The sequence below is a fragment of the Bactrocera tryoni genome, chromosome 1 (genome assembly GCF_016617805.1).
Source record: "Bactrocera tryoni isolate S06 chromosome 1, CSIRO_BtryS06_freeze2, whole genome shotgun sequence".
NCBI lineage: Eukaryota > Metazoa > Arthropoda > Insecta > Diptera > Tephritidae > Bactrocera > Bactrocera tryoni.
The window spans coordinates 54,923,434-54,937,157 of NC_052499.1; the positions used below are offsets into that span (position 1 = coordinate 54,923,434).

The following is a 13,724-nucleotide window of genomic DNA, read 5'->3' on the forward strand; positions in this document are numbered from 1 at the left end:
CCATTGTATGGTATCTTCTAGTAGAGATTTTTTTATTTTAAGTTTAATGCACGGAGAAGGCTGAAATCACTGCTGCAGTTTTCTAACAAAAATGTTATATATTGTAAAATATATACAAGGTGCGTTCCAAAGTCTATGTATATATATGTATGTCCTCCCTGGTGGCGCCATCTATGTATATGTCGACTGGTGCGTTAGAATCTTCTATCTTTATCGATTGTCCAGTGAGAATGCCATTTCATTGATTGTAAGTGAAGTTATTGCGTTTTAAGTGTCAGTATGTTTGTGTTATCGGTGCGAAAATGAGCTTCGAACAAAGAGCCACATAAAAATTTTGTTTTAAAATTGGTGAAACGTTTCAATTGATGAAACAAGCTTATGGCGATGATTACCAATCCCGTAGCAGAGTGCACGAGTGGTTTGAACGTTTTCAAAGTGGTCGTGAGGACATAAATGACGATCAACATGTGGGCCAATCAAAATCCGTGATCATCGGAAATTCCATCACAACTGTGCGTGAATTCATCAAACATCAGCCGAAATCATCATTGAAATTCATGGAAATGGAATTAATCATCTCCAAAACATCGATTTATTGCATTTTAACCGAACATTTGGGCTTACGAAAGGTGTGTGCACGGTTTGTTCCACACAAATTGACTGACGATCAAAAATTGATCAGAATCCAACATTCGAAGGACGATTATTTGACCAAAAATCACATTTTAACCATTAACCACTCCCCGTATTCACCTGATATGGCACCGTGCGACTTCTTCCTTTTCGGAAAAATGCATTTGCCCATGAAAGGAAAGCGTTATGCAGACGTAGAGGCCATTCAAAAAGCTTACACCGTCATATTGGCGGCCATACCGGCCAACAAGCTAAAACACTCGTTCGACATGTTTTTGGACCGTGCCAAAAGCTATATTGAAGCAGAAGGAAACTATTTTGAATAAAATAAATTGATTATGCCGAAAAAACCATTTGTTCTGTTTTTTTTACTTTGGAACCCACCTTGTATCTTCTCAAGGTTAGATTTCAATAGTTACATTTGGGTAAATATTTAATTTTTTCTAACAAAAATTTTACATTTTGTAAAATATGCATAAATTTTGTCTTGCTTATCACGATAATACGAGTTTTTGAAAAACATATTCCATGCACCTATACAACTTCCGTTCCGTTGCGGTTTCGCTTATCAGCCGCATAATGATGAACTATTATTAACTAACAATAAAATAAATCTTTTGGATTTTTATTAAAACATTTTAATGTGTTTCATGCAAAAATGTTTCTTAAATAACGCGAAGGCACTGTTTATTATAATAATTTTTTTTACTCAAATAAGAGAAAGTGGCCACACCGCATATTTAATTCACAATAGAAGACATGAGAAATGTTTTCAAATTGAGTAATGTTAAAGGATTTGGGGTGCTATTTTATCTATGGTAACGGTTGATTTATCTATTAAGGCTAATAGAATTGATGATGGCGTTCTTTGCGAAAAATTTAATACATAAAGTTTAGTCCGGTCAATTCGTTTAATAATTTTGAGATATGAAAATTCTGTAAAAACCTACTTTTTTTCGAATCGAAAGGAACTATTTCTCAACATTTTATCAAGTTAACTCAAGTGATCGCTTGCACGGATAGGCGGAAAACGAACGGATGTGAGGATCGACATCCGGTAATCAATTATTATTGTCGTAATTATTACTTTGACAACCCTGTATTAGTTCCGATATCCTTTGGATGTTAGATAAATAATTCTATTACATGTTGTGAGAATATAATATAAGAGATGTTTTTTTTCCTTTTTAAAGGATAAGACCAACATAGGATTATGGAAAAAATTGCAAACAATTTAATTTGTGAGAACATAATAAGTGCTCTTTATGCCCTTTTTAAAGGCTAAGAGCAATTTTGGATTAAGGAAAATAGCACCAAAAATTAAATTATTTTATGTCTTTATATTGTACTAATATAAGGACATAAAATAGTTTTTCAATTGATAGAATAATGAAATAATATATTTTGTACAATCAGATTTAGCGTCGAAGCGCTTGTGTGAGTCAGTTAAACTAAAAGTTGTTAATCGTTTTTCGTTCAACTTCATTTTTTAAACCGAGCGACGGAACTCGGACACTTTCGCAGTTCGCCATTTAGCGGAAAATTGATCTAAAGCTTGAAACGCATATACGTACTTTATTAGCAAATTTTGGGTTATGCTTGTTTTTATTTCCGATAGCACAAGTTGCTAGATTGTCACTCTGACAACACTCTTGTCATAAAATTACCGACACCCATCCAAAGTGATTCTGAAGATTGGCAGAGTGGCCATAATTTTGTTATGAAAATGTCTATATTTTTTTATACTTACATTTGTAACTTTGTGCTTTCTCAATAATTGCTAGAAGATTCCTTGTTCTTTACTCCCTGATAAAATTTTCAAAGTTAGCCCATTTTTTAACGGTCTAGACTGGATTAAGGAGTTACATATAAACAGTTCGAAGGCTGAAAAAAACCATTTTTCCGGAAATTTTTCTGAGAAAACTTTTGAATTTATATCATTTAACTGTATTCGTAAAAATATTTATTTGGAAAGAAACTACCGCTGATCTCCGGGAGCTCCTCTCAAAATAGACGTTTTGCGGTGGCCACTATATCTCTGACCTGGATCCTCTGAAAAAACGAAACAGATTTCGTTAAAGTAATGTTAAATCTAGAAAATGGTGGTTCTCTCAAAAAATCGATTTGTGACCAAAATTTCGGTCTTAAATTGTTTATAAAAAAAATATTTGTCGGTATGAAAAATGTTTGGATTAATTACTAAAAAATATATTTAAGAAGCTCGTGTTAAAATTTGAGACTAATCGGTTTAGGAGTTTTCGAATAATGTTGGTCAAAGATTTTTGAAACATCATTTTGAGAAAAACGCGTTTAAAATTTTAAATGCACTTCCAAGCACTCTGAAACGTCTTTTTAAATTTTAAGAAAATAATATAAAAAAAATCGAGTTTTTGAAAATTCTAACTATATATAACGCCGTAACCTTTTGATAGAAAAAATACTCACTATTTACATAAATGCACATATTTTCCTGTTGATTGTAGCATTACATTTCAATGCTACCCTGGCATATTCTTACTGCTAGCCGCAAGTGCTTAGCATTCTATTATTATTTATTTAGAGCCGGCAGTGGCAATCGCACAGTGATTATCGGACGTTGATTCAGTGAATAAAGAGCGCTAATTCAGCGCGCAATAGTTTAAAAAAATATATAAATTTTAATAAATTTTTTTGTGCTAGCTAATCACAACAACTACTTAGTAAACAATCTTAATATCGTTTAAATAAAAATAAACTCGTTCATATTAGTTATTGGTAGTGTTACAAAGTGAGTTGACTACTGTGGGGTATTTATGCATGAACGTATGAATGTAAATAATTGCAATGTAGTTTATGCTTATAGTATAGTCAAAACCTGAATCGTAGAAGTGCGATGCATTCAATTTTATGGTATGTGCATACATGCATATAAATGAATAGATTATTATTTGCAACAAATGGCTGTAATCATGAGATCCGTACGATGTTTCCCGTTCATTCTTATCGCTTAAAAAAATAAGTGCACAATTAAATTATACATGTACGCGTTATTAATAATCCAAAAATAGTGAAAATAAAAACAAATTATTTTTTAGACATATGTACGTACATATATGTATATGTACATATGTACATGTTTAAAAGCTATTAAAAGGTATATGCATTAATTAAAGTTGTTTCACGATAGATTGAAAGTAATCGCCAGCGACTTTAAGCAATGTTGCATACATACATACATATATACATATCACCACCTAAAATGCAAAACAACGTAAGTATGTATCATGAAAAAAATAACTGGTAATCGCTGTCAGATATAATAACCAATATGTAACTATTTTATAACCAAAATTCTGTTTGAATATGACTGTTTGATAACCAATATATAACCAATTTATAACCAAAACTCAAATTTTATTTCAATAGGAGTGGTTTCTATTATAACGTTTTTCCTTCGCGCGTAAACTTATGAAAAGTGATGTTACGTTATTTTGCATTTTAGGTGACGATATATTGTTCGAATGCACGTATGTATGTACATGTATGTATATATATATTAAAATGAATCAGCTTATACTTATTATATGTACAATTGTCTCCAATATTTATTATGTCTAGCAATAACAATATATAACCGAAATATAATGTGATTTTTAATCATTTTTAAATCATATTAAAGTTCCAATCGTAAATATGCATGCAAGTATTATTATACGTATGTACATATCTTACATATTTAGGCGTGGGCAAGCTTGTTATACACATTAACCATACGTAGAAATACATATGTATCTAACTGGACAGATAAACAAATGAGGATTGCACCACGATCTAATGTCTTTTGTGCCCAAGAGTCTCACTGGATGCAAAACTTACAAATATTTATAAACATTTCATGTTCTTATCGTGTGTGCTGTGCATGTGTGTGTATGTGCTCACTAACAATACACACATATGTAAGTAGACTCATTTTCCTGTGAAATTCGCAAGAAATCTACAGCAACAGTCACACATATATTTTAAATGATTGTCTAGAATATTTTTATGACGTGTGTTTTTATTGTTTAAGAATATTTTTTGGCTCTTTATATGATTTTTTTATCAAATCAATATTATAACATAATTAATGGATTTTTAAATAAGGAGTGTTTAAGAGAAGAAAGCATTGGTGGTTCTATAAAAAATATATATACATAAATGAGCAACGCGACGAGTTTAGTCGATTTAACCATATTCGTCTGCAGTGGCGAAGCTACAACTTCGGGCGCCCGGGGCCAAGAATGTTCTGTTGCGCCCGGGGCGACTTCTATTACTTTCCAAACAAACATATAGCTTCCATACAAACTGAACGATCAAAAGAAAGTTCTTGTATGAGAAAACCTTTTTGTTTGACAAGATATCTTCACGAAAATTTACAAGGATTATTGTCCAAGGCAATCCTATACTATCCGAACAAATTGTTTTTATTTCACAAGATATCTTCACGACATTTGGCAAGGCTTATGGGCCAAGCTAACATTACAATTTCCGAAGAAAGTGTTCAGATCGGATCATCAACCTATATCATGTAGCGTTTATGTAAACTAAACTATCAAAATAAGATTCTTACATACTATGGAGAACATAGATATGAAGAACTCTTTCATTGGACAAGATATTCTCACGAAATTTTAAATTTTTAAATCGACCCACCGTCGATTTTGCAATTACTTTCGATGAAATAAATTACAATTCAAGAAATTTAAATTCGATTCCTGTTTGTACAATAAATTTCATAAATTGAAAATATTTGTTTCGGCTGATATGATTGTTTGTCAATTTTCAAAATCTAACAAAACAAAAATGCGTCAAAAGCATCAATCAGACAAAATTTTGGGTTAACCCCACCGCTAAGAAGTTGATTATCGCGACGATTATTAATATTCGTGTCCTACAACATATGTACATACACATTTAATTAGTTATTTGTTAATGTTAATAATCTTTGACATTTATTCAAAGCATTCAATGCGAACGAAGCCGCAGGAAAAGCTAATTTCTATAAAAATGAGCAGACAAAGATCTTTACCAATTATGCTATCAATAAACACTTGACTTCCCCGACTTCTTTAGCTGATAAACAACCATAACAGAATCTTCGTCGAGCTTTAAAGTCCATTTCATTTATTGATTTGAACCTCTACATTTGGTTGCTTAAAATTGTGTTTCTTTTCCTCGTTTCTAAGCGTAAAAAGTTGTTTCTTTCTTGCTATGTTACAATGGCGGTTCAATAGTTACTTAACCTCACCACCCGCGCCGATTCGATAGTGACACAAAGAGTAATTTAATATCGTATGGTACATTCCGACTTCTACTGCGGGTACAGCGGGACCCCTCCGGGTTCGAGGGGAAACCGAATATACCCGCGGTAAGGCATGCCTGTCGTAAGAGGCGTCTAAGATCCTGGCCACCAGTCCAGAGCTGTATGGAAGCTCAACTGGTCCTAGCTTCGGCTACAAGGTCATACCAAAGACTTTAACCTGGTACCACGGGGAGCAGTAGCCCCTGGAGGTAACTCCAGTCTACTCATTGGGTTTGGCCCTTTGTGGAGATTCGTGGTGGCTGTGGTTAAAACCCAAATCGCGGGAAGAACTGACTTTGTCAGTCGAATGTGGAGTTGCATTGCAACCGGGTGCCGGACCCAAAGTGCGGCAGAGGTTTTAGATGGGCCTCGAGCCCTACCAAGGTGGTAAGTGTGTCCATGCCACACTGCCAATTGGTACTGAAAATGCTTACCCAATTTTCAGGGCGCTGATCGATACATTGTATTGATCCGTTGTGCTTTTGAGCACCGTGGAGTTAAGCTGTCGACAGCAGGATCCCACGTTAAACACAATCAGACGTTCTACTGATTTCATGCGGAAACGGGAATGACCGCTTAGCAATTTGTTCCAAAATTATCGTTGTTGTTGCTGTTGTTGTAGCGGCAGAATTCTGCCGAATTGACAGTCCTTGGCTGGATAAAAAATTACGTAGACCCGATTGTAGTGGGAACGGCAAATTATCGTTCTTAGTTTGCGGTTCAGTTTTGCTGCCTTTCCTCGATGTACACAACTTTTGTGATTAAAAAAACACAATAAATAAAAAGCAAACAAACCTTGAAAACTAATAAACATTGGGCCACATGTAATCTTTTGTAACGCTTTTTGCAATTAAACTCCGAAACTTGACTTGAACCCACTATCCCTTGAATGGGAACAGCACTAGGTTGTGCAACACAGAATTAAGAGATAGTATTGTATTATAACACTAATAATCTTTGAGGTCATTTCAAGTAACCACAAATATTCCCAAAAACACAATTTTTTTTAGCTAGAAAACAGTATTAAAAAAAATGTATATCTATTGTCAGTTATTTGTACATCATGGTTTATGCTATTTTTGTTATCAAACATTTTTGTGAAGCGTAAAAAATAAGTTATCTCGACACTTTTATTCCTAAAAAGTATATGAATGTGAAGTAAAATGCATTAGTTTAGAAATTTCCGAATTTCACGAGCTCAATTGTTTACACGATTTTTACAGTTTTACATTCTGAGGTTATCGAATTCTTGTTTGCAAACGCTAGGGCTAAACTTCTAAAAAGCCACCATGGACGTAAATATGAGCATGTCACCTGGAAATGGCGTGATGTTGCCGCCATTGACGGACGATGATTTAATGCCGTTATATACAAGTTTACAAAATTTAGCCGATGGCATCGCACAAATGCGCGTATCACTTTTGGCATTTCAAAACGATCAAATCATCGCCAACGATTTTTTTAATGGCTACCAAGGCGGTTTGGAACCACTGGATATTCCCTCAACAGGCACATTATCGTTAACAGAGCGCAAAAATGGTTTAATTATGAATGTGGGTAATCTACTTAGAGAATATGGTGTCATTCAGGACAAGCTGATCGTTGCATTGAAAGTTTGGCAACGAAAACAGGCCTTGGCTGGCAATGGTGCGCCGTTCCCTACCAATTTAGATGGTATACAATTTGTTGTGGAGTCCTTAATGGATCGCATGGCAGACATTACATTATTTATAAGTAATCTGCTGCATTTTGGAGATGACCCAACACTTAATGAGTTCTTGACACATGCACAGACCTTACATAACATACTCATCTTTTCAACATTCATCGTCGAAAAGCAACCACCACAGGTGAAGAAAAAGGGTTCCAAGTAAGTAAATATGTGGTTAAACAATGAATAACAATTATACTATTTCATGGTACTTTCAGACTTCAGGCAACTGTGCGCTGGTTGATCGGTGATAAATTGGGCATTAATTTGAGCAACCCAGTTGTAAAATGTGAAATACTCTCAGGTAAAATTTTAATGTGTGTTTTTTACGTAGAGTTAATATCAGGTTTCTTTAATCATATCTTATATCCGATAACTATTTTAGCGGTGTGAGATGGCCTCTGTCGTAGATCTTACAAAACATACATATGTATATACATACTTTTGGCTAGATAAAGGATACATTTCTTCTTATTTCTTTGTTCTTTTAACATTTCGACATAATTCTTATATTATATTTACAAATTCTAAATATTTAGTTTGACTGAGACCCAGATAGAAAGTCATGAGTTCGATGATTTTTATGATTTTGATAATGTAATATAATTCTTCTATTTTAATTCGATATCATCAGTTCGGTAGTTCTACTTTTCTTTATGACTACTAAAAACACACTTATCTAGGAGTTATACATATTGTATATTCTAGCCAATTTACCTACATAGAGATAAACAGATGAGGATTACACTGCGTCCTAAGGTCTAGTGTGCCCTAATTTACATACATAGATATATAGACTTTCAGCATCTTTAGTATCAAAAATTTAACATCACAAACGGTCCGATCTATCAAACTTCCAAAGTAAACAATGTACTTTTCCTTGTAAACAATATGCTTCTCTGTCAAACTAAATTCAAAAAAGAAACCAAAAAAACTGTCGTAATTTCCTTTTCAATAATTTTGTATTCAGTATACTACATATTTAAATATTTACGTATGAACTTGAAGTAATGAATCTCCCATTTCACAATATTTTCAGAGGCTCTAGCAAAACGACTTACTATTGAGAATATTCATATGCCACCAGAATGCAATGGCAAAATGACAGGAAATGAGTGCCAAATGGAATTCGATGCCAGTAATAGGAGTTTTTCAGCAAATTTTTCGTACGAACATAATACAGAATATTAGTTTTCTATGTTAAATTACTATATGTGTTTATTACAGAAATCTTATAATCCACGACAACAAACGCTCCGAGAAGAAGGGTTCCGAAATTGTTGCAGACGGCAAATACGCTTTGCTCTTTTACACAACCGCGGTATATAAGGGATATGCGATAAATGTAAGTTTGCCCAAAGCATAAATTATTTTTGAAATGATGCATTTTCGGAATTATTAAGACTTTACGAATATGTTTCGAGATCAAGAAGGGTCGTAAGATCATCCATCCAACTCAAGTGACGACACAATCGTTTAAAATGTGAAAATTGACCATTAGAGAGGTAGGAGAGGTTCGATCGATTTCTTAAACAGCGACCTACGCGCTTTGCTTGATGTTTATGCATATGAAGACGTCATTTCGAGATCTGTACCTAATAATCTTAATTATTTGCACTCGAACATATATGAGATATAAACATAAAACGCCAACAGACATCTTACTACTTGGGAAACTTGAACAAAACAGCCTACTTTGACGAGAATAGTATAGCTAAAGAGAATATGATTTTTCTTTTCACTTAAGTTTTATAAAACTGTGTATGATTTTCATTAGCAAAAGTTACTTTTGTATTTGCATCTTCATTTTATATTTAGTGCTGGGCGCTCAGTCTACCCATGGTTGTTGTGGTGCACGATAATCAAGCACCACAGGGTTGGGCCACAATTACCTGGGATAATGCGTTCTCCGAAATCGAACGTGAACCATTCAAAGTGCCAGAGCGAGTACATTATATGAAACTGTTGGAGACATTAAATTTGCGATTCGCCTACTATACAGGTCGTCAATTGACTGCAGAAAATTTGGAAGTTCTTCGTAAGTTGAAACAATCGAAATGCACATAATTTTTTAAAATTAAACCTCATTTTAATTGGCAGACAAAAAACTCGTAGGCGAAGCTGTTCAGCCTAACGAGTATATAAGTTATTCACAATTCTGCAAAGATAAGTTGCCTGACTGTGGCTTTACGTTTTGGGATTGGTTCTATGGCATAATGAAATTGACAAAGCTGTATTTCCAGCAAATATGGAAGGATGGACATATTGTCGGATTTATAAGTAAGTTTAAAACCAAGGAAATATTATCGCAACAAGCCATGGGGACTTTTCTACTTCGCTTCTCGGATAGTAAAAAAGGTAATAACGCTTTCATATAAATCCATACATACAGGCATACATACAAATATATTGAATGCGTAATTTGAACTCATAAATTTTAGGTGGCATAACTATTGCCTATCGTGACTACTGTGGGAACATAATATATTTGGCACCGTGGAATTGCGCTAACTTGCAAATACGTTCCTTGGCTGATAGTATACGAGATTTGGATGTTTTAAAGGTCGTATATCCCACCATGATGCCCAGCAATGTTGCTTTCTCTAGTTCACCCACAACGCTAAATGGTAATTATGCGGATTCTGCATACTATGTAGATATGATTATGCAATATTTGGATCTAAAAAAACTAAATGTAACGTTACAATAAAAAAATACTCAATTTATTCGACTTACGTCGTGCAAAAAGTTATAGTCGCCATAGGTACAAGCCTTATATCTTTTCCATCATTTGTCACAGTTCTGACTTCTTTTGGGCAGGCTGTCTGAACCAATTTCTTACTACAATTATACCTTTTTTAATAAGAAAAAATATACATATGTACATATATATTAAATTAAAATTTTTTTTTCATAGTTTCAGCAACATCTAAAGATGGTTATGTAGGCCATGGAATAAAAGTGCAAATTACCACCCCTCCCTCTTCTAATGACCATCAAACGTAAGTGCTTTATATAAATCCGAAAAGTACATAAACGAATTCCTTAATTTTACCCTAGTTCGCCTCAACTTTCTGAAGCTACTGTTGCAGACAATGCCAGCATGCAGAATATGCAGAGTTTCCCAATCGAACAACTTGGTAAAATATTTCATTATCAAAAATGATATATAAAATGTATAATAAAATATATACTATTAAACTATTACAGAAAATGATTTAAATTTCTTCAATCATCAAACGTGAGTTGATTATACCATTTTCTATCATCTAACCAAGATTGCATGTGTTTTGATAACCACACTTGAATAAGATCCCGAAAACATTCCCATACAGGAAAATTTTATGTATCAATATGAAAAAAACATATTTTTACTTTTTAATTTAACTATTTGCAAATACTTTTATGTGTTACTGTCAATAGTTTCAATCGCATTGAATGGCAGGACTTGGATATCTCAGAATCAACAGCATCGACAGATGACTTTTCCTTAAGCGAAATTATGTCTTCTGGATCATCAATGATTGGAGTTTGAGCTCCAAATAAGGTTCTTCATTTATCTATATACATATATGTGTATACAAGTACACAGATATTATCAAATAGATAGATATTAGAAATTGTTAACAGTTTTTAATCACTTTTTCATGAGTAATTTTGCAAAACACTATTTATGAAAAATACTTGTATAGTAGTTAGTTTTAAATCTTATATATACATGTGTATGTATAAACAGTTTCTCTATATTTTATAACATTAATACTTGTACATTTTATAGTTTTTTATATTATTATGGTATATGTTTAAAAAATATATCGATTATACTTGTGTAGTAGCCAGTTTTGTAGTTATATTCTTTTTTTTATAAATGTTTATTAACTTGTATATTTATGTATTATATAATTAATAAAAAGTGTAATCAATTGTATTAACTCGCTTATTTAATCCATCATTTAATGATTAAACATCATTTGGTATTTAGGACGGTTCTTTTACATTCTAAGTGTGAAATTAAAAACAAAAGTTTGCAAAGTTACATCCTTCTAAGGTGAACTCACTCAGTTCAATGAGCTTAATTAGTTTATTTAAAACCAGCTAGAAATGATCGGAGTACTATCAATTATTTCTACATGTTCTTTGACCTACCAAAGGCAAAAGTTACCAACATTTTGGGTAAAATTCATATTTTTTTACTCTCAGGTCATTGTATGGATAATATTTCCTAGCGATTTTGTTTTACTTTACGAAGAAGACCGGAATCACTGCCCTAGTGGAGTACCTTTTGGTTTGTGCTGTCGCATGTAAATCGTAAAATATTAAATTTTTTTCAAATATATCTTAACCCAAATGATACAATCCTCTTTTTATTTCGCAAGAAAGGCCTTTTCAGGCAATGACATCAAAATTCAACGTAATAGTAAAGTATTTAAAGTTTTTAACGCATTACCTGTGCACATGATGTGATTTAGTGTAAATGGCTAAGACGCTTTTTTCAAACTTGAAACTATCTTACAATCTGAAGAAACATTAACTTCCAAATAGTGTGTAGATATGCAGCTTTCATTTTAATGAAGAAAGACACAGTACAACAAATACACAAATGGTTATAAACTTTTCAAAATTCACTATTTTCACTCATCTCTACCACGAGCATCGGAAGCAAATGTTTGACATTTGAAATGGCGGCGGAAACTTGACAAAGCGGCTTGACAGTGTTACCAGTATTTTGAAAAATATAGTAAGTAGTTCCCATTCTCTATCTAAATATTTGGTAATAGATTGTTAATCGTTGATTTTTGTTACCAATTGCTTAATTTTAGTGTAGCGAAAGAATTAATAACGTTAAAATTTATAGAACAAATATTTTATATATACATATGTACTTAAAATATACCATAAAAAATATTATTGTACTCGAACTAACTAGGTATGAATCACAACTCAACTGATCTGGCAGCACTAGTTTCCGCCGCCACTTCAAATGTCTCGTAAGTTTCCGATCGGCTTGGAAAAAATTGAAAATTTGTAATTTCAACATTTAATAGCAAAAACAAAACTTTGCAAATTATTGAAACTTATACTACATACACAGATATGTACAGATTTGCTAGCAAATATCATTTATAAAATTAATAAGTTATATGTGCTTGGACGTGTTAATCCTAACCTCTGGAATAATATTATATATTTTTAATTGCTCCCGATATATTTTCCGAAAGACAACTTCGTTTGTTGTAAAGTCATGGCGCGTGTGTATATTGTATATGGCGGAGTTTCATTTTGCTATTTAAACTGTTTATAAAAATTAACAAAGAGTAACTAATTTAAATGACACCAGCATTCTTGGAAATAAAATATTATTATATATTCGAAAGTCCTTTGATTCGATATAAGATGTGTAATTATTTTACAATAATTTCGACATTCAAAGGCAAATAATTCCATATTGAGGATAAATTCGCAAAATAAAAAAAAACGAAGACTAATTGGCTATGTAAGTTTACTGAGTAAAAAAAACGACTCTGTGTTGGATGAATTTTGATTTTTAATATTATATGATATAAAATATACACAATTTTGATATTTTTGTTGTTCTTCTTTTATGCGAATTCCGTATTAACCCGCAAACTTTGAGGCATTAACTTTTGTTGATTTAAAACTAACGTCAAGTCAAGTTTTTTTACGAAAAAACTTTATTAAAAATTTTGAAATTTCCAAAAGATAAGATGATTTATTGTCTCCGGTTTTCTTTAAAGCAGTGTGGCAGCGATTTTCTACAGAAAGCAAGGCAGTTAAAACAGAAAGGAATTACATAACTAAACTCAATAATTTTTTGATTCAATCATTTCCTTCTGTTTGAATTTAATTTCAATCTAATATACATAAATATTAGAAAAGTAATTGAAAACTTAATTGTTGCTATTCCAACAAGAACACTCAAAAAAATTAATTCAAAATTGGTCTATAAATGAACGTATGTATGTATACATATATGTATGTTTATAGACCCTTTATATGTACATATATAAACCTAAACAAACTTAACAAATATCAAGAAAT

The 13,724-nt window shown here is 32.5% G+C and overlaps 1 protein-coding gene across 5 annotated transcripts; it reads left to right on the top strand.

The window, feature by feature from the left end:
• Positions 1-3,201: 3,201 nt before the first annotated feature.
• LOC120766936 (signal transducer and transcription activator-like) lies at positions 3,202-11,381 on the top strand. Of its 5 annotated transcripts, none has more exons than XR_005704633.1 (12): positions 3,202-3,400; positions 7,177-7,823; positions 7,883-7,968; positions 8,704-8,830; positions 8,892-9,009; positions 9,483-9,702; positions 9,765-10,022; positions 10,106-10,291; positions 10,582-10,666; positions 10,725-10,804; positions 10,875-11,010; positions 11,088-11,177. XR_005704633.1 is itself a non-coding variant. In XM_040092688.1 (12 exons), the coding sequence occupies exons 2-12, from the start codon at positions 7,243-7,245 to the stop codon at positions 11,197-11,199; spliced, it is 1,884 nt and encodes a 627-aa protein (XP_039948622.1). In that variant the 5' UTR covers positions 3,202-3,400; positions 7,177-7,242; the 3' UTR covers positions 11,200-11,381. The 5 variants fall into 5 exon arrangements, 4 of the variants coding, with proteins under 4 accessions (XP_039948622.1, XP_039948636.1, XP_039948647.1 ...); XM_040092688.1 differs by having other exon boundaries at positions 10,875-10,905; positions 11,088-11,381; XM_040092702.1 differs by having other exon boundaries at positions 7,220-7,823; positions 10,875-10,905; positions 11,088-11,381.
• Positions 11,382-13,724: the final 2,343 nt, after the last annotated feature.